This window comes from Aulonocara sp. 'chitande type north' Nkhata Bay, linkage group LG13, assembly GCF_057382095.1.
Source record: "Aulonocara sp. 'chitande type north' Nkhata Bay isolate Kocher_YH1m ecotype deep benthic linkage group LG13, A_spYH_male_GT1.1, whole genome shotgun sequence".
NCBI classification, from domain to species: Eukaryota; Metazoa; Chordata; class Actinopteri; order Cichliformes; family Cichlidae; genus Aulonocara; species Aulonocara sp. 'chitande type north' Nkhata Bay.
Genome location: NC_141356.1, coordinates 8,541,055 through 8,563,018, shown reverse-complemented (window position 1 = coordinate 8,563,018; position 21,964 = coordinate 8,541,055). Strand labels below are relative to the sequence as shown.

General features: G+C 41.5%; 1 protein-coding gene across 9 annotated transcripts in view; it reads left to right on the top strand.

Moving 5' to 3' along the window:
* Positions 1 to 21,964, top strand: part of ate1 (arginyltransferase 1) — a 51,684-nt gene that overhangs the window by 5,664 nt on the left and 24,056 nt on the right. For 4 of the 9 annotated variants that reach the window (XR_015124370.1, XM_086258541.1, XM_086258542.1 and 1 more), the window contains exons 5-10: positions 170 to 397; positions 4,738 to 4,952; positions 7,701 to 7,829; positions 8,987 to 9,115; positions 15,361 to 15,393; positions 20,695 to 20,876. Coding sequence is in view for 8 of the 9 variants with exons in the window: in XM_086258541.1 (XP_086114667.1) it covers positions 170 to 397; positions 4,738 to 4,952; positions 7,701 to 7,829; positions 8,987 to 9,115; positions 15,361 to 15,393; positions 20,695 to 20,876 (916 nt within the window). In the remaining variant the exon portion in view is untranslated. The remainder of the gene's footprint in view (positions 1 to 169; positions 398 to 4,737; positions 4,953 to 7,700; positions 7,830 to 8,986; positions 9,116 to 15,360; positions 15,394 to 20,694; positions 20,877 to 21,964) is intronic. The other 5 variants (XM_086258545.1, XM_086258548.1, XM_086258543.1 and 2 more) reach the window with 3 other exon arrangements.

Sequence of the window (21,964 nt, the reverse complement as noted above, 5' to 3'; positions counted from 1 at the left end):
CAGTAATGTCATATTCTGATGTCAATGATCAGGCGTAAGTGAGCACCCTGGTTTAAAGTGCAGTTAGCATTGGGTGCTAATTCAAAAACGAATTCAATTCAAAACAGAAGAGAAGGGTAATTTACAGTGTGCTGTCTGGTGTAAGCAATATTGATTTCCTGCATTATAGGTGAGCCAATGGACTCGGTGTGTGAAGAGGCAGGACCACAGGAACTGAGGAAAGTACATTTAAAGTACACCGCTCTCACAGGCATTCAGAAGGATGCTACAGAGTTTCCATCTACCACAGAAGTTCAGAAGGAGGCAGCAGATGCCACACCTACAGGCTCGCAAACATCACAACATGATCCAGTGTCTGTACTGGCTGGGACCACAACATCCGCAGCTCCCAAACCAGGTAGGAGTCATCTAAACTAGTGCTGTACTTGCCGTTGCTCGGGGGGAGAAAAAAGTTAGTACTATAATTAGTTAGATCACATAGAATAGAATGAGCTATCAATCTAAACCTGGAGCGGCAGTGATCATAAAAAAATTAAACTAACTAAAGTTTTAAAACAATGACATAAATCCTTATATGAACGGCTCAAGCAGCTGTACTATGAAGCCTCAGCAATAAGTAGTGCGGGGTTTTTACCTCTCTTTGCTCTCGGCTTTGTTGTGTGTGCACCTTCTCACACATAAACGGGCTGAAGGTGATATTAATCGAGTTGACGGGGTGTTATTATTTATTACCACCAGTGCAATGAAGCTTCCCAGTAAGTGTGAAACCGAAGCGGATAATTTCACGTTGACCTTATTCTTCGTTTTAATAACCCACTAACTGGAAAGGCCGGTTTCTGGGTTATGTGCTTTCAGTCTTGGAGCTCTTCTCAGAAAGCCGCGTTGTTGTTAGGTTACAAAAATGCGTGAAACATTTTTGTGTCTTCATCTGTACCGAGTGCTCCGAGTCTCCACAGTCTACTCCAGGAAGGACCTAAGAACGGGATTAGATCAGTCTGGGATTCCAAACAGTTTGATTGTCAGTGACCGCTATGGATTGACACTTTGTCAGGGACAAAGAGGGAAGTAATGCTCTTTAACTGAAAATGCTGTCAGCACAGCAGGGGAGAAAAAGCTGTAAGCAAAGCGTTGTTTTTTTTCACTGTAGATGCTGAGCTGTCAACACTGAACTTCAGACACAGAAAGCAGATCCTGCCACCAGAAAACAATGGAAACAGACCTTAAAAATGCACTGATCATACAGAGTATTAATGTAGCATTTATGTGGTGAATTTTTATCCTGGCTTGCTATATAAGTAGTTTCCCTTTAGTGTTTTTGGAATTTCTTTGCAGCAATTAAACTTAATTTGGATGTTTTTTTTAAACATTGCAGCTAAGACAATTTGAATACATGATTACTTATTAATTTGTTTAAATGTAGTCAACTACAACTAAGCTAATAATAAGCCACCTGTGTCTAATCGAGGAATCCTTAGCTGTTTGTACTTAATACTTAATGGCTTCTTTGGTTTTCTGCTTAAATTTATGCTGTCTCTACTGTATCCAATGTGGCCTCATGCTGTGCTCTGCACTAACTGAAGTATCAGATCTTGCCAGAAGGTGTCACTGTTCACCTTGTAAACCAGGCTTCACACTGCAGCATGTTGGTGAATGAGGGCACTGTTTGTTCACTGTTTCGTAGGAGTGTGTGTCTGGTTTGGAATTATCTGTCTATGTTCTCCTCCTTATTTTCCAGCACAGGATATCCCCTCAATAATGAATTAATAACACTTATAGGGAAGAGATAATAAACTCCCATTAGACAGAGGAAGTGGCGTTTTTAACAACCTTTAATGTTTCAGGCTTCAGCTGCTTTTTTTCCTTTCCAACTCTGATGAGAACGCCATCCAGCATCATTAATTAAAAGGCAAGAGAGGATGTTGGAGAAATATTATTGTTCAAATTTTTTGTAAATCATGCAATGATTATGAGAAAGGCACTTAACTCAAGGGGTGAACCAGTCTGGCTTTTACACAAGATCAACAACTTCGTAATGAAAACGCATAATTTGTTCCCATTTTTTGGTGAATCTATGACAAATGTCAAAGATAATATAGCTTGACAAGAATAAAATAGGATTTCTAGACCAACAAGGTGAGCATTTTACCACATTTACCAAAAACCTGAGAAAACTAGGGGGGGAAAAGAGAAAGTGGCAGGCCTAAAAAAAAAAAAAAACTACAGCAGGAGAGCAGTACACACTGAACTTCCTTAAGAAATGGGGGGGGGGGGAAATCCAACAAACACCTGACACAGGACCTGAGAGATGCATTAGGGCCTTCAGTTGTTCACTGCTGTTCACCAAAGCCTTATTAGAAATGGTCTCCGTGGAGGCGGGGGTATTGTGAAGCCATTTTTTAAAGGAAACCTGGAGAAAAGGCTGAGGTATGCCAAATTACTCAAGAATTGGACCGAAAATCGGTGAACAAAAGTCACGTGGAGTGATGAATCCAAATTTGGGATTTTTGGTTCAAATCATCGTCAGTATGTACAGAAGTAGGTCAAGAATGAGATGGAAAAGTGAGTGTCTACAGCTATTTGTGGAGGCTGTGTCATGGTTTGGGGCTATGAACACAGAAAAGTATCACCAGATTTTGATCCAGCGTCTGATTGGAACAGCTTCATTTTCCAGCAGGAAAATGATGTCAAGCACGATACTAATGCTGTAAACACCACTCACTGGAACACTATCAGTCATGGATTGGCCTCCCCGGAGCCCAGATTTCAACATTATTGAAGCCGTGTGCGATCATGTTTTTCACCGTTAGCAGAAAACAGCTGGACCTCTCTTCCCTCTACTTTTATGACTAGTGCACTTTATAACTTTGGGGAGTTTCCAGTTACCAAAAACTTAAGCGGAACCAGTTTTAATTACAGCAGAGAGTTTAAGTTGGTAGTTTCTCAAGGGTTATACATTGCAATAAATGCCACTGCACACGCAGAACAGAGACGACAGTATCCTCCAACCATTGTAAATCAATACTGACTTGTGTGCTGCATGTTTACGTATAGGAAAGCAGTATTTCACATTTCTAGACAGCTTACACTGAGTGTATCTTCTGAAAGCCATATGTGTGCTCGGGGAAGCATGGATAGAGAATGTCATAGATTTTATGAAGCGCTAACTGCTGGAGAAAGTGCATCTGTCTTCCACAGGAACTGGTCTGTCAGACTTTATCTTCACCACAGCTGCATATCCTGTCCTTGGGAGTACCTGTTTTTTTTTTTTTTTTTTTTGTGTTTGTGAGGCTAAGAGAGAAAGTGTGTGTCGATGCTGAGAGTGTAATTACTGGGAGAGAGAGGCGCATGGACAGAGTAATCATGGATAAGGGTTGCTGTGTTTGTGGTTGAGTCAGTGTGATGAACTCGGTCCAGGCTGTAGTTCCTGTTGTCTGCGTGACCACTCTTCCTTGACATTGGTTTGTTTATTCTGAAAGAGGTAAACTATGTGACCATGCTATCACAGCCACAACTCTGTTTATACCAGAGGTGATTTCTTGCAAGTGCAAACTTCCTTTCGCACCGCTTTTCATTTCCAATAAAACGCTAATGAGATTAAATATTACGCTGTTAATTTTCTTAGTCACTACATTTATGTGCTCCTATCGCCCCCGATGACTCGACAACAAATCATTTAGAAGAAGAACACAGTAAGCGATAAATAAAAAAATACAAAAATATTTTTTTTAGTTTTAGTTTATGCACTGCAAATGTCATTTCATGTTTTTAGCATTTTTTTTATAGCATAGCTTCAGTTCTGTATTTACTGTTCACAGGGTGCAATCTGCCATACAGACACAGGACCTTGAGACAGCTAAAGCTGAATGCCGTGAGTGATTCTTGGCCAGGATCTGTTTCTCTCTCCTCTGTCAGGATCAGGCATCGGGATCTCTCGCTCACTCTCTCTTCCTTGTGACCTCACCGGAGGGGGAGTTGGTGAATGAGCTGATGGTGGCAGCTGGCAATATGACAAGCAGGAAACGGCTCTCGTTTCCTTATTGCTCCAAACAGGATGTGGGCGTGTAAACTGTTGACATGGGATGCCCGGAGAGCTGAAGGGCTTGGCAAGAGCCCAGGAGGTTGTGGTGGTAGAGGAGGAGATGAAGGAGGAGGAGGGGCAGCAGGAGGAGAAGAAGGGACAGGCAGAGATTTAGTAATTTCAGGAACTGTTTCTGTCAGTCTTGCTGATAGAAGGAAAAAAATGCGTGTGTTGTTTTCTCTTTGCGATGTACGATGAGCTGGTCCACTCATTTATTTTCCCACACCAGCAGACCTGATTGTTTTTATTATTAGGTTGGTTTTTTTTGTTATCGCCAAAAAAAAAAACAACTATGCTTGCTTCAGTGAAAAATCAAAGAGGACTGAGGTAATCACCATCCTTACCTCAGTAGTCTTTACATTAAATCATTGCTTTGGCAGCCATGAAACAATATTCTATGTGCTACTGGAGTCAAAGTGACGGGCAGCTATTGCATATGTTTTTTGAAAGTTACAGCGGCTCAAAGTTAAAGCCTTTGTTACTTTTGGTTTATTCTTACCGAAAAAGCAGTCTGAAGCTGAAAATGATCATTCTCCCCGAGTTCAGTTTTTAAACTGGGTCTTTTACGTCCGTGGCATATTCTCACCATGTCTTTGCATAAAATGAAAGCGATAATGCACATTCAGGAAACCTTTGACATTTCTCCTTCTGTCTTGCAGGGAATGGAGCCGATCCTAGCCGCCCGCCGTGTAGGAAGGCCAAAGAGTTGAGGAAAGAGCGGCGTCTTCAGAAAGAACAAATGAGGCAAAATGGCGACGGCGTTTCCTCCACTGTCTCTCCTACCCAACCCACTCCTAGTCAAAACAACCAATCAAAAACATTGGAAGAATTCATCAGCGAATCATTGCCTGAAAACTCTGCTCATTGCCTTGAGGTGAACAAAAATATTGTGGAGCAAACTTTTGTTCCTCTTTTTTTTTCTGTAACTTTAAATAATCATTAACCTATTTTGATGATTCTGTCATTAAGAAATAGTGTTCTTAGTCTAGCTTTCAGGCTTTGTAATGTTTGGACTTAGCTAGCTCGAACATTTGGTCTCACAGAGCTCTTCCCCAGCTCCAGTGACTTCACATGTGTTTATGTGTACGGATAGGATAGCTAGCCAAAGCGGAGTGGAAAAACCACCTCTTCCTACTTCGAATTCAACCAAATGACAGGCACACCACACAAAATGGGTTGCATTACTCTGCTGATGACATTAAAACCACAGCACCCAGCTCAGCCAGTATGAGAAGACATGGAAATGAAGTTTTGGCAGGCAGGAGAACAATGTAGAAGAGAGATCCCTGGCTAAGCCTCCATCTGAGGTTGGTAGAGTAACGTCATTCCTGGTCTTGACCAAGATTTAAGCCAGATGCAGTGATGAACCAGGCAGTGTCTGCCTTTTGTCTATGTACCCCGTGAGACTAGAGAGCTCTTTTCAGTTGGATTCATTTGTTTGCTAGGAATTATAATTGAATTCTCTTTAGAGGCCACGCACACAATGTTATCCGATGCAAATGGAGGTTAATTATATGTTTTACAAGTCATACAATTTGGAGAGGCTTCTACTTGACCCATTTAGCTCTTTATTATAGAACATAGAGCAGGGCTGCAACAGATTTCTGGCTAAGGAACATTTTGAATCATTAGCAGTTTAGCAAATCGTTCTGATGTTGTCAGTTGGACTTGTCTTGTGTTGATCCTTAAGTGTTGTCACACCAGTACCAGATGATTATTGTGTTTACACTAGAGCAATTAAGTGTAGTCAAGCTCAGTTTCTTCATAAACACATCTGTTTAAGATGTCACACTCGAGAATACACTGCAGGATACATAAAAAAACCCTGCCGGGTCCATATAAAACGTGGAAATGGAAATTTGGTGATTAAGCATCTTCACTTTGGCTTTGCTATAAGATCACCGTCGCTTTCTGCAAAGCTTCATTGTTTATAATACTCTTTTGCTACGATTGATTCTGTGTCCTTGGACGAGCTCACTACTTTTGCAGATCAGAGAGATGAGTCATAGGGACAGGGAAGACGAGTTTAGATGACCATGCAGTGCAGCCGGGGTTCTGCATGCCGCCACTTGGGGTCAGTGTGACAACATGATACAAATCCCCTCAGGCACCTCTGGAAAGTATGGAACTGCTCTTCCCCTTAAGAGTGCCTGTGTACAGCCTCTGCAGTTTTTTCATATTTCCATAGATGTTCTTTTATCCCATTACTTAATATGCAGTGGTTTGGCAGTCAGTTTTCTCGTCTGTCCTTTTACTTATAACAGTGCAAAGAAAGGTCTTGAGGGTTCATGACAAAATATCATTAAGATACAACACTTTTCTTTAATAAATTTTAATTAGCTAAACAAAGTGCAGTTGTGTTGTTTGGCTTTATTTGAACATTCTTAAGCAATTTAAGTTGGTTTTGAATTTCAAGTCTGTTTTGAGAACTGGAAATTTCATTTCCATGCTGTCTGCTAGTGGTGCGAGTTTCCCCCAATTTTTATTTTTTTTTGAACTTATCAAAAATATATATCTCCAGATTAAGAACAATATTAAGACGAGCAAACTTGAGACGTTCAGCATCTCTGTTTGACTAAAGGATGCTGATGCCAAATGTTCATATGAGAGACCTAAGAGTTAAGTTCCAAGCCAAACAAACCCCAAGTTCGATTCATCTGTCGTGTCCTTCCAGGGGATTTATATGGCATAGCCTCTGTGGCCAACAAAAACTTCAAAATGAGGAGACAGTTAATTAAATAGGGCTGGACGATGAGAGAAGGATCCTTTCATTTTTTTAATATTAGCAGCATTGGTCAGTTTTTCTTTCCCCGTCTTTCTATCAAAGACTTTTCCTGATCTTCTCTGTTGAAGTTTGAGCTTATCATATATGCCTTGTTGGATTCACTGCTGCATAAGTACACATGTGATGGATGCATCATAATTTTTCTATGCACCTGTAATTATTGTATGTAAAAATTAACCTATTATAACTTATTAGGCCACTTAGGTTGCCTAATTGTGTTCTTATACTAGGTTACCTGAACTTGGACTGTGGTTTTAATGTTTGTCATGCTTTTGATGACATGGCAGAGCTGAAGAAATGCTCCGCCATTTATCCCCATTTATCCCAAAAAGCACATTAGCAAATATGTTAATGATTATATTTAGAGCAACTTGTTTGTAATATTCTTGTGTCACAAGAAAGACGGACATAACACACCCACTTTCATGAAGCCACATCTTACACAAACATCTATTAAAAACGAAAGATATTTGTGTGTGTGATTAGATTAGCTAGATTATATTTTATAAAATGAGATTTTTCTCCAAAGGATTCACTACAACTTGAGCTTAAGGTCTCGTACAGCTGTCGTAGGTGAAAAGAAGCCTTTGATTAAAATGAAATGATATCTTAGGAATTGTAAGTGCTGTGATTTATTTGCAAAAGATGGTTTTAAGAGGGTGTGCTTATGTCAGTCTTTCTTCCCTTTTGTGGTCTTTTTTTGTTTTGTTAGTTTAATTTTTAGTTTAGTTTTTTTTTTTTTTTTCTTAATTGGGCATTTTCAATAACCACTTACACTTTTCTCATTGCTTCTTACATTTTATTGTTAACTCTTGTTTGCCCATATTCTTTTTGAAGGTGAGGCTAGTGCGCTCCAATCCCCCTAGCCCGCAGTTCAAAGCTTCTTTCGACGCCTCCTACCAGGTGTACAAACTCTACCAGATGGGCATTCACAAGGACCCTCCTGACAAACCCACCGAGAGCCAGGTCAGAGGGTGGGAGGCATAGGTCAACCTTTTCTAGGGGTACCCAGGGAGGGAGGGAGAGGGTCGACAAATGTGGGGACCTAGAAAGGAAATAAAAGGCTTTGATGTATTCCATTTTTGTACTTATTCATACAGGAATATCATTCAATTCAATCATTTAAGCATCATTGCATTTGTATAACTGGGTTCGGTCGCTGCGAAGTTTTAAAATTAGACTTGAATGGATAAATAATTTGTGTTGGAACTTTGAAACAAGAATTAAGTTAAATAGTCTTAAGCATCTGCTTGAATGAGGGGGAAAGTGAATTAACATGCTAGTATTAAAGAGAGGGTATGTGTATAAATGCGAAAGTCAAAGGGAGAGGAAATGGAGGGGAAAATGTTTCCATACGCCAGGGTTGAGAGCGGTGTTTCTCCAGGTGTCTGACTTGGCCCTTGGTCGGCCAGCCGGGTCGTTAGTGTTGAGCTGTTTTTAGTTTGGGGGTTGAGGTAGTTTGTCAGCTGACCCCTCCCGACCTTCACACATTTGCCCTGTCTGTGTCTACTGTCACCCTGCCCTCACGATAGTTTCAGTTTCTGAACCAGAGTATGATTTGAATTTGGAACTGGAGCTCGTAGTGTTTGTGTGGTTTTAATTTTCTTGCGTGCACTCAGTTCAACCTTGTTTACCTTTTTGAGGAGAGTCTGCGGTGTTGGACAAGAATCTGTACGCGTCCCGCTTAGATGATCCACTCAGACAGGCTTCTGCTGCTCTGGACCTCGCACGCACTGATGCTGGGTTCAGTCTGATATTACCAGTCCTCTTCAGCCAATCTGTGGTAATAGCTGGGCGGTGCACTAGCCTCATCCTCAGGTTTCTCATTACGTTATTGCTGTGAAAATACACCATCAGTCTCCTAGATGCAGAATGTTTGCTTGCGCTGATATTTGTGTGCCCGGCAATCTGATTTGAATAAACCAGTAACCAAGTACTGTGTTACCAGCTTTTCTCAAGGGCTAGGAGACTGATGCCAACGCTATGATATAACGCACTGTTGATTCCAGCACTGTTCACGTCCTCCGCCCTCCCTTTTCTAGCTGCTCACTGTCCTCGTATGCATTGTTTATCGTTGTAAAACCTCCCTTCACCTCCCCTCCCCCAACACCCTGTGCTTGAAGGTGAGGCTAGTGCCAGTGAACTTTGAGGACCCTCAATTCATGGCGTCGTATCAGCAGTCGTCAGCGCTGTACGCCCAATACCAGATGGCCATTCATGGTGATGACCCCAGCGAATGTAGTGAGAGTGAGGTACGGCATGATTATTATTCCACACCTGGTTGGGAGCTGCTGCACACGCTCGTTCAACGTTCTTGCTGCTTTTTGACTTTTTTTTTTTTTTCCTCTTTCTTTTACATACAATACAGTACAATTTTATTTATATAACACTTTAAAACCAGGGGTTGTTAGATAAAACGGGCACTTTGAAAATACTGTCTTACAATTAGTAGTAGTAGTAACAGCAATATTCATTTGACTGGACCTTGTAAAAACATAAAAAAATTTGTCTGTGTTATAATTCTTAAATTTATATATTATAAAATTACTGTGAAATATATAAAATGGCATGAAAAGAGTTTTTCCCTAGGTTTTTTTTGCAGTGAATGAGTAGGAATCATTGTGAATATAAAACCTGACCTAAGCAGTGATAATAATTAATGAAACGCATTAAATTATATGTATACACACCAGGTTTCTCCACGTTCTATATCAATAAACGAAGAAAAAATAAAGTCTAGTCAGGATGCAGAAACTGCTGGACAACCTGAGAGAGCCTTTTGTCCCTCTGGGCTGGAAAAACAGCCTCCTCCTCCTCCCCCTCCTGCCAGCAGGCCACAGTAAATTACTGAATTCTCCAACTTGTAAAAGTAAGGTAATTAATAAATAATAAAAGCTGTCAGATTGGGCAGACTGTGGCAGATTCTTTCCTAGTGCCATAACCTTAGCTCTATCAATAGAGCGCATGTGTTTGTGCACAGTCTTAGCTCAGGGTAATAACTGTAGTGTAGTTTTAAGAATTAGACTAATAATATCTTCAAAATATAAAATGAAAATGTTGTGCTAAAAACGCTGATGTCTGTTGAGTTTCCAGAAATAAAGTTTTTTATTTTATTGGTTTTCCATGTTGGATAACCACATGTGTAGTGTACAAGCCCAGGGTCGCATAAGATTAGGTAATTACTTTCAAATGCAGCCTCATTAATTGTAATTTACCTTCACATCTGTAGTTTAGAGTGGTAGAGAGAGCCTACGCTTTAGATTGTAACAACACAGTTATTATATGGGCTGTAATTAGTATGAGAGTATGTGTGGAATACACTGCTTTCTGTGCTTCATGGCAAGTCTGTATGGTGGACAAGTCTTGTTCACACCACAAGATGTATGAAATGTGGCTGTGGCACTGGGACCAGAAACATGTTTGTACAAGAAGTTGGAGGGCGGGGGGGGGGACTTCTTGGATGGGCTGTACCTCACAGCACGCCATATTATAGGTGAGATAATTTCAATAAAAATGCTCCAAAATGCAACAGCATCACAAACATGTTCAAGGGATCTGGCTCAGTGAATCAAATTAGCTACAGTAACACCTAGTCAGCACCCAGCTGTCACTCAAATGCACTACACTCCTAATTATAAGCATGTTATAAAAAAATGCATCTAATAAAGAGAGGGGATTAGATACAGGGTCTAAAACATTAAACAAGTTAATTCCTTCTGGGAGAATGTTAGGGATTGACCAACTGACATGGCTTGAAAAATGATCCCTGTATGGAAGTGGTGTTTCGTCCATTTACTCCAGTGTTCAAGAATTGATAGCGTGACATAAATAGCTCTTTTACCCCTTTCTGAAAACTTGGGACTGAACTTAACTCATCTGATAAAAGTTTATAAAGTCTTAAAGCCAGGGGTGTCGCTGCTTTACCTGGCAATCATTTGGTCATAATGTAACCTGCAGCTGCCAGCTAGTCAACCACTTTTGGTGAGTGAAATGATCCTACTTTTTACTTGGGTAGCAGCTATCCTTGTCTGTGTGATACGTACAGTCTTTGGATCTTGCTAACCAAGCTTCCTAGTTTTTTTTTCTTCATGCACCAAAAAGACATGACAATAAAAATAAACACAACATGGCAGCTGCCATTTTACAGTGAGACAAAAGAATACGTGATACTACAGACTTTATCAATTTCTTATAAACAGTCTAGTGCAGTGGTTCTCAAAGTGTGTGGAGCGCCCCACTGGTGGGACGCAAATTGCAGCTAGGCTTTTCTGCCATTATTTTGTTTAAATGGGGCGTGAAAATATTTCTTCCTGCCATGTAGGGAATGATGTAAAAAGTTTGAGAACCACTGGTCTAGAGGATTGACTCAGATTTAGAGCCTGTGTCAAGTGGTCACCGGAGGAACTGCAGTTTTTGTAAAATCCACTTTGGCTTCATTTTTCAACCCCTGAAGTTGCTGCTCGATTAGGACACGTTTTTATCTTCGGCTGAAGTAAAGCTAGTCCAGGGCATGTTTGATTGAACCTGAGCGACTGTGGTTTGACGACTTTTCTTTTCTCTAGTCGCGCTACAGTAATTTTATGTACAGAGCCAGGCCTTAATTGTTCCCACTCAAACAAATTTGCCTTCATTTTCCCCCTAGTTGGAATACTGTGACACCCACTCCCGAGCCCATAACACTACTGATTTTATTGTCTTGCCCGTCAAGCTCCTGGTAAACTCCTCTTATTCCCAGAATCTTAGACCACCCCCCATCTCCCTCCACCTATTGTCCTGAATAAGGGAAATTCGTTGTTGATGGCACATTTTGGTGAAATGCCATTTGCCTGCTGCTGCTGCTACTTAGGAAGTTGATCCATTTAGCATTTGTTTAGGTATTTATTAATCCATTAAAATATTCCCTCGGGATAGGATCTAGATTGTTGTCAGCCTATGTTTGAACAAAGTGATGGGAGACCTTCTGTGTGCGTGCAAGCTGAACTACCTTGCCAAGATTGTTCAATCATTAGACAGTAAGATGTCCTAGAGGGTAATTGCTTTGTTTATTTTAGGATGTATGCATTTCCTGTCATGCCACAAGTGAAAGGCAGCCAGACGTTTTTCTTTCCACGTCCAGTCATTGTTTCCTGACAGAGTTGAAGCCCGCACTGGCAATTATTTAGATGCATGCACATACAAACACTCTCGCTGGCACTTATTGGTCTTAACTGTTGTGCTGAGCCATGACTCTCAGTTCCTGCACATGTGGCTTTCATTTTCAAGAAAACAAACCCTGTTAAATCTGTATTTACTCTGCTTGATGGCCAGTACTTTTACCAAGACACTTGGAGAAAAATATACGGAAAAAGTTGAGACATGGCAGTAACAGTCATCCGTAAAATGGAAGAAATGATTGAAATTTTGGCACAGACTATGTCAAAGCTATTTGCAACATGGTTATGCATAGCAGAGATATTCAATAACACCATCTAAACCACATTGCCATTGTCCACCCAGTTCCTCGTATTATCTGGAACTGCTTTGAACGCCTTTGAAATGAACAGGGACACATGTTTGTGAAGGAAAAAAAGAGTGTTAGACATTTAAAGGGTGAAACTTTGTTGCTCAAATAAGTACAGTACAATTTTAGAGAGTACAGAGCACAATGACGAGAGGTCTAAGTAGCAATTAGGCTTAAGCAGATGCGTGTGTTTATATGCAATCTGTGTGTGTGTGTGTGTGTGTGTGTGTGTGTGTGTGTGTGTGTGTGTGTTTGAGACGGCTTCTTGCACTCCTAATCGTACACAGATGAGTGTTTGCTGTAAGAAAGGGAGAGTTTGAGAGGAAGTGATGAACTCCATGTGTTCAGTCATTGCTCTGAATAGAGCGTAGTTGATGTGCTGTTGTATTAAGAGATGGAAGCACAGGAGTAGCTGTAGCTGTTTTCATATATATTCATGCCTCAAGTGAGTGCACTCCCACTCGAGTTTGTGTACTTGTGTCAGCCTCACAGAGCTGTTGTTTGTCAAAGAACAAACAGGGGGTCAACCCTGCTGTGCTCCAGGAGAGTGATTTCAGGCAAACACAGCTACATTGCACTGTTGGTTAAAAGAAGAATTAGAAAGAGGGACAGAAGGTATTCAGAAAACACACATATGCAAATTTGCATACATGAGTAAAAGCTCACACGTATATTTTCTATATTTTCCTAATCAAATCAGAATTTCACCACAAGGTCAGTGTGAGATTCTCTCTCACACACACTCAGCTGCACACGTTGTAGCTTGGCCTCTACAGATGATGTCATCTAATAACTGCAGCTGTTGTTCACTTGCTAAACCGTTTAGTTGAGTTTTTTTTGGTGAGTTTTTAACAAAAGTTTCATTTGTGCCCTTCAGCAGTACTGCACAGTGGGAGTCTTTGCTGTTGGTAATTTGTCGACTGGCAGAGCAGTAGTCACCGCAGAGGTAGGAGTGGAAAATTAGATTCTACTGGCATGGCTACACAGGCGAGGGGATTTGACAGGCGGGTTTTTTGCATGGGCGAAGATCATTGTCGACTCAACAGATCTTGTCATTGCACTTCTGTTGGAACATGTTTAAAAGAAACTGTGCAACATACTTTTCTGTTTAGTAGAAGAATTGGGGGAAAATGTGTAGAAATGCATAGTGTTGTCCAAAGATCAACCTAAGCTTATGGGGTTGTGTAGTGGCTTTGAAGAGGAGACTGTAAAGTTCCACTAATATTTGGGAAGTTGCAGGGTGAGAATCATCAGTCCATAGATTTCTGTTCATCCCCACTTCATCTTGGTGTGAGGTTGGGTCCAGGGGAAAGGCATCTTGTTGTAGTATTCAGCACCGCAGGGGACAAGGTTTGTGAGAATTTTATAGCCCACATCAACACCCCTCTGCAAGAGCTGTGTGCACCGTTGCAATGCATGAATAGTTTTGTTGTTTTGAGTGCTTTATGCTTAAGTCTTTTCTTTTGTTGCAATCCTTCATTTTAAAGTTTTTGCTTATTTTTACAACTTAAATTTCTTATGGATGTCGTCATTTTTCTGATGAGAGTCCAGTTTAAGTGATGGAGTTTAAAAGATGGTAAATATGGTTGTTGGTGTCAGTCAAAGGTATGGTGGAAATGACGGATGACAGTTCATCATCCTTTCGCTGCGCTCTGCCAAAAACATCTCCCATGCTGGTGACACTGCGGCAGATGCAGGAGGAAACGCACACTCTGTTGGATGAGCTCAGGCTGCTGGCTCGGTTTGCGAGGTGCACTAAAGCCAGCACTGCCCCACCTAGTGAACCATGCCTTGAGCAGTCATTACGATTACTAGCTTTACTGCTGTGCACATACTCAGTCACTTACTCACAAGCAGAGCATGTTGGTGCGCTTCTGGGAAATTCTGGCAACTCCTAGAGAACCTACGTGTTAATAATAAGCAAAGACAGATAATCTGTCTCTAAATGTCCAACACAGCCTTCAGTCAGTCTAGATGCTATAAAAACAAAATAAGTAGTCTCATTGTCAGCAACTTTGATGGAAATAAAATTGCAAGTGCTAATTTTTATTGGCTTTTGTTTACACTGTTATTCTTCAGGACATAATATAAAGAATTAGATTACTTTGATATATGAGTTGGTCATAATGACAAAATACAATATTTTCAGCACAAATCAGATGGACTGAAAATTAGTATCACCGTTTAACAAGCGTTCAAGCCCTAGCTGGTTGGATAGAATCAGAAGCAACACAAAATAATTATGAATGGAAATGCATTTGCTGGCGGATAAGGGTCATCGTGCAATACAGTGTGTATCGTTGTTTATGGAATCACATCTGGACCCTCACTGTCAGTGTTTACAATACTTTGGTGCTGATATAGATCTATGTTCTGCTCCTCAAACAGTGGACCCCAAGGTAAACATATCTGCAAACGAATGACACAGCTGGATTGTAGCATGTCTTTGTAAAATATGAGCAAGGGTCTGTGTTATGTGCTCATTGAGTAAACTTAAATCTGTCAGTCACCACTTTGGCGTTCTGGTTGTCATTATAAAAACGGTTTTGGACCTAAACATGGACACCGCTCTCAACCCCACTGCTAAAAATGAACTCCAGGAAACGGTAGAGAGAATGGAAGAAAAATGACATATTTTCCACCCCCACCCCAGTAATCAATATCTGGTGTGGTGTTTTAAATGAGAGAGAAACTATTTTGACATTGGGAGCACTGCTTATTTTTGCTGTCACGGTGTCCTCCCTGTAGTGCGAGCTGCAGTTGATAGGGTAAATGTTTTCATTTGTATAAATACAGTTTTCCTTTTAATTCCCCGTAGTGAATGGAGGGCTTCATTTGAAATGTGACACCTGAGTAGAAAGAAAACAGGGAGGGATAAGTTATATAGAACAGCAAAGGAGACGTGTATGGTTTTCATTTATGCCTTTTTCAAAAGAGCTGCTGACCCAGAGAGCTAACTGTTTTTCTCTCTGTCCCCCCCTCTGCTTTCCTCCACAGTTCAAGAGATTTCTCTGTGATTCACCGTTAGAGGTATGTATTTCCTTTGGCCTGTTGACAGTTTAATAACCCCCTGCTTTTAAATGTCTCTGTTCATCCAAATGTGTTACCTGGAATGATTTGCCCCAACCAGTAGAGGGTCTTCCTGAAATTACTGTCATGGAGATTATGATAATGACTTGAAAAACGCCTGGGGTTTCGGTTTTTAGTTCCTCATCACATTCACTCAAAAGAAAGAAAATCTAAACTAGTTGCCCTTTTTCAGCACATACCAACCCTCTACCTTTGGTCTGCCTCTTAGAGAGCCCTCCAGCTGGATTGAGTGGAGCTGAGGGATTTGGAAAGGGGGTTTTGTTTCATATCGGAGGGGTTTTAATTTAGCCCTGTGTTAGTGAAAGGGGGTGCCGAAGGAGGAAAATGGTAAATGTGGTGTCCAGATTGCAACTGTGTTGAACATAAGGTCTTCAGAGCAGTCCTTCCCTCTGGCTTTGACGGGATAGAACATACCACATTTATACCACTGCCCATTACTTTGCGTGGCGTGGTACAAATTACAGGTTGATGAGGAGATTGTGTGGGCCCACTTAACAAGAAGCAATTATTCAGGCACCATTAGAAATTTAATGGCAGCTTCTGGTGCATTAATTAGTGAAATCTTGCTCGTAATCTGTTTACTGTGTAAATTTTTAGATGCTTTAATCTGTATACAGAAGGATCTGGAAGAGCATTGGTGGTTAATCTGGTGGTGTTTGCTGTGAGGTGCAAGTTTGCAGTAAGGCATCACTGAGCACTTGTCAGGCCTGTTGAGCTGCAGGCTTCAGAAATACCACTGGACCTCTTGGGTCAGGACAATTACACCAACAATTAGACCCAGGATGGGTACTTATAACAGCCACTTTAATGGGATTGAGGTCCAGAGCACACGCAGACTGACTGACACAAACGCAGTCACTCTCTTTTGCCCCGTGGGCCCCCTCAGGTCTCCGCTAATGAACATCATTAGTGTTTATAGGAAACAAGCTTTTATCACCTCGTCAAGGCTGGAGGCCAGGCAGCTGAATTACACAGTTCTGCACACATGTGCACACCAAAACTGTGCCACACTACCTCGCATATTTTCCTGCCTTCAGTGTCCCCTCCTCTATGCCAGTTGAGGAGGCCATCTCTTTTCATTCGGCGTCCTCTCGTGCAACTTGTTTTTCTTTCCTTCTTTCATCCTCTCATCTCAGTCTCCCCTGTCTCTCTCCAAACGCTCTCCATTTCAGAATTATTATACATGGATTTCTGCTGTTGCTCTGCGTGTTGGCCTCCATCTGTGTCCAATCAGAGTGCTATTAAAATACACAGACACTCAACACATGGACCAGCAAACTCTGTGGTTCATCAGCTCACATATAAGCCTGCATTTTTAAAAATGTATGAGAAATGCATACTTCCAAATTGTAATTGGGACACAGGTAGTCTAATTGTTTGATTTCACCAAAACTGCAGAGGATTCATGCCGAAACTAAGTGGCAGTTAACAGAATATGCCATAGAGTTTTTCAGATGCTTTTACATACAAATGCAGAAATGTAAACACACTGGTTCTGCCTGTCTCCAAACATGATGAGCACTTCAGTGCAGGAGAAACACAGGGTGTTATGGGTTTTGTGGGATTTGTCTCCTCATTCAGTTTTCCTTTTATGAATAAACAGCCTACACAGTAACAGGGGTGCAGGACTGTGGCTTTCAGTCTTTTCTTCTGTAGTTTGGTCATCTCTGTCTTTCCCTTCTTAGCATTTTGTCAGAGAATTATTTTACTATGTAAAGAAATGCAGACTTTTCCAAAAGACTTTGATCACTATGTGGAATATACCAAAAAAAGGATGTGGAAAAATAATTTTAACCTTATTCTTTTTGGTCGTAAATTTTTACAAAGAGGCATTGTCAAATGTTGGAACACAGAAATTGATTGAATTATGAAAAAAAAAAAACATGTGATCATAGTGAGTTTTGATGCCAGGAACCCATTTCCAGAAAGGTGGGACTGCTGTGTAATGGTCAAACCAAATCAAAAACAGACAAAAATAATATGTAAACAAAAGCACAGAGTTTAACTTAACATGACTCAGTAAAAACAGGTTCCAGAGAACTGCTTTAAAATAAGTAAGGTCTTTCTTGAAAAAGATGGCTGGATTGCAGCATCCACTGTATGGACAAAAGTACTGGACCACCTTCACCTAACACCTACAGGAGCTGCTTGGCCTTGGAAAACCACACCATGAAGCTCCCGACAGTTTTTGCGTTGATGTTGCTGTCAGAAGAGGTTTGGAACTCAAGACTTGACTTTTGTGCACTGTTCATCTCAGCACTCGGTGACCCCCACTCTGTAACTTTACATGGTCTGACTCTTGAGTTGCTTCCCAAATGCTTCCACTTACAGTTGATTACAGTTCATTGTGAAATATCTAGAAAGGGAGAGATTTCACAAACAGACCCGTTGGAACAGCGGCCTCCTACTGCAGCACCCTGCTCGAATTTAGCGAACTCTTTGAAACTACAAAGGCAGACTGCCGGACTGAGAAATGCAACAAAAACATCTGAACTGAAAGACTAAGAGGTTCCCTTTTAGAGTGTATTGCCCCATAATCATTGCATTATCACTTAGCATTAATGGTGCTTTCACAGGTGTGCAAGTTACCTGTGCTTTGTGTGCCATCACGGATGCTGTCGTATATGTTGCTTTCAAGCGAGGTGGTCCCTAACTGCATGCAGCATCCATGAATTTAGTTCAGTGGGGGTCGTATTTCTGGATCTCGTTGATGTGTTTTGTTTTTTTTTCTTTGCAAAAATAGAATATTGTGCATTTAGCAACAAACTGTTTCAGTTGTCATTGGAAGTGCTGCTGAGCCAGTGTTGGGATTTCCTCTGCAGTATTGTCTGTTTTTTAATGCACTTTTATCGGTGGATCTTTTCTCTGACCAATTTCTTGGTCGCATCTCAGAATAGTCTGCAAAACGTCTCATTGTAGGTGGTGTTATCATCCAAATTTCTGGAATTTTGCATTGTAAAACACTATTTTTAAATTCCTGAGCTACTTGCCCACGCAGCCTTTTACAGAGTGGTGAAACTCTCCACATCTATACTTCTGAGTGCCTCAGCCTCTCTAGGATACTTTTTTTTGAACACCAAATTTACTTATTAAACTTTTTAGTTGTGATATGTCCCTGTTCTACCACTTGGTTTTACAGTCATAAAACTTTTTCTCTATTTCTTTTAACCTGAACTAACCTTTTAAACGTGTTGCTTATGCTAAATTAAAACATTGCATATATTTATGTTTATCTTTGCACAATTTACAGTGAAATATAAGACAATCATTGTCATATTCATTTCTGTTCACATCATCCGTCTTTATTTTAGGCTTCTTCCTTAAAGCTAACTTAACCATTCAAGTCTGAGATAAAGTGTCTATAAAGGGAATATAAGCTCATTTTTGTCCTTGAAGGGTTCACAAAATCCAATTATTCTAATTCAGCAGAAGTTTAACTAAATGTCTCCCTGAGCAGGTTGAAATAAACACACCGTATACCACCTCATGGCTTTATCAAGCGTGCTACACACATAGCCCTGTATTTAGGCCATATGTGAGTGATTTGGGGCTGCTGGGAAGCTCTGGGGTGGTTAGAAGTGTTCCAGGGAATGTTTAGATTGTTGTCACAGTTGCAAGGACACAACCATTAAGCTGTCGTTTGAGGTGATGCACAGGTCAGTCTGACAAGATCAGGCTTGAGCGCAGTACAAGCTTATAAACAAACACACTCTCATACACACACTCAGGCAGCCATTGCAACTCTTGCATGAGCACTCACATTCATAATAACGCTCAAGTGTGTATGCTGAACGTGCGTTACGAAAAATCATCTTGTGCTCTTTCCTTTTGACAAAGCCTCTGGTGTTTTAGTGATAAATGGCGCTAAAACATCAGACCAACAGTTTCCCCCAGCTATGGATACACACACACTTTTAAATCCGCATCAGGCAGTGCTTTATCGAGTTGTGGTCATTGTTGTCCTCCACCATCGCCAGCTGACCGTTTGCCAAAAATGTTCATTTTTATTCTTAAATCATCTGTCGGTCGCAGCTAAATCTCAATAAAACCTCATAATCTACATCTAACGTCATGTGGCCTCTTTTATGGAGCTGTTAGGTAATTTAATTATCCTTTCCTATCCCCCACACACACACACACACACACACACACACACACACACACACACACACACACACACACACACACACACACACACACACACACACAAAAATGGCCTCTGGTATTGATTGTGTCAGGCAGTTAATTACACCTGGGTACCCAAAGGCCTGACCTAAAGGGATATAACTTTTATTACCAGTTCTTCTTAAGAAAACTGTCAGTCTGCTGGGGTCACAGAGCTGCAGGGAGGTGTGGGAGTGGGTGAGAGATTCTATTTGGTCAGGTTTAACTTGGTCAGAGCGCAGGCCCAGTGGCGCACTGGATTAGTGATCTAGCTCTCTCAGTGTTGTGATAACTAGCAGCGTCTGTGCTTCTTAACTGCGTCCAGATGAAGGCTGGAGAAGGAGACGGATCCTGTTACTAGTACGCTGAAGAAAGACACATACACAAACATAAACCAATACCCTTGCTTAATATGACTTTTAACCCCAAACCCCAAGCCTCTAGATTTAAGCCTCTGGGATAAAAGAAGTCAGCTGACTTGATTGAAAAACCCAGCATGCAGTAACCCTGTGAGAAACGCAACGTGTTACAAAAACTTAACAGTTTCATTAATGGAGGGAGGCCCGGGCGCATGGGTGCTCACTTACACCCGCATTCTTTCGTGCCGCAGGGGGAGTGCAGACGCAGACATGTATAGGAGGAAAGCTTGGCAACACTCCACTACCGCCTGGTGAAATGGATTTTGCTCGTGCAGGGTCTTTTTATTAAAATCCTCTCCTGGAGTGTTTCTGTGGCCAGTGCCCCCCCCCAACAGCCCAACTCTGCTCCTGCTTTCACTCCACATTTGGGAGCCATTAGCAGGCCGAACGTGAGGCTACTGTACACCCCCACACATGATGCGTGAGGCCTGGCAGGGAGAAGCACGGTCTGTAATACAACATCATACAGGTGTGAGTGTGCAGAAAAGAAAGTGGATCAGTGCAAGAAAGTAAACGAGCGCTATTAAATACCACATTCTCGTTCCTCTGTGATTTATATATTTTTACATGCAAACTATACTGTGCACTAGAGTACTGCTATTGTTCTGACCAGTGACTATTTTCTCTTAAACTTTTCACTCTGTTTGCTTTCCCCCAGGCAGAATATGCTCCAGATGGGCCTGAGGTGGGCTACGGCTCCTTCCACCAGCAGTACTGGCTGGATGGACGTATTGTGGCAGTGGGGGTGATTGATATCCTGCCTACCTGTGTGTCCTCCGTCTACTTGTACTACCATCCCGACTTTAACTCACTGTCTCTGGGCTCCTACTCTGCTCTCAGGTTTGTTGTCAGCACTCAAACACAATGTGCTTGCTGTTTACGTGAAAAACTGCTGTGAAGACAGAAGTAAGCCACTGGGACATGATGCCAGTGGTGTTTTTAAAGGGCTTGGCGTAATAAAACCTCACCGGTGCGCACATTACTCACGGCAGCACCATAGAGTGCGTTACAGTTGGTCTTAAACGACCACAGCAATGATTACGAAATGCAACATGCAGCTCCTTTTAAGAAAGAAGTTGCTTTGTCTCTTATTCCTTTCATTCTTTCTTCCCTAATGTCTTTGTTCTGTCTTTGATGCTTTCTCACTTTCCTGCCTCTCATGTTTGCCCTCCTCTTAACCTCTCTCTCTCTCCCCCTGACTCTTGGTCTATTTGGTTCCTCCCACATTTTATCTTTAGAACTGTATACTATAAGTGCCACAGTACTCTAGGTCAGGGAAAAATACCTCTTTCTTCACACTTGATTGGTTGAGGCAGTGCTCTGTTTTGCGGTTCAGCTGATGACAGTTCTCTCTCTCCCAGGTTGAAATAAGAGAACTCACGCATACTCTATAGGTGCACATATCTGGCGTTTCCTGTTAAAATGTAACCCAGTAATGCGAGAAAGGCTTTTAAAAATTTCTCTGCACATATGCGAGGGACCGGGTGATCTTCGCTTTAAAGTTGGTGTGCACAGGTGTTAAAATGGGAGTTGTGAGCGTTTATGTGCAGTCGCGCACAGGATCTTTTCTCATATAGAGGGAACACCTCGGTCATCCTAAACACACAGCCCACCCCTCCATCACTTATTATTGTAAGAGTCTGACTCAAAGAGTAACACAGAGTGTTCGACGTGTGGAGGAGGCCTTGGAGAAGGAAGCCAGCGGGACTGAAATCCTCCCACGTGTTTACAGACACCAGAGAACGGTCTTTGATCAGGTCTTGGACACTCCCTAGTCTGCTTGGACTGGCTGACTCTGTTCAAAACTTGCTGTACAGAATGCATGTGGCCCTCTCACCCCCTCTCTGGTATATGCATATATTCATTACATTAGATGGTGTTCCTACAGCAGGCCCAGTTGGATTGGAAACTTAACTTTTCAGCCGCAA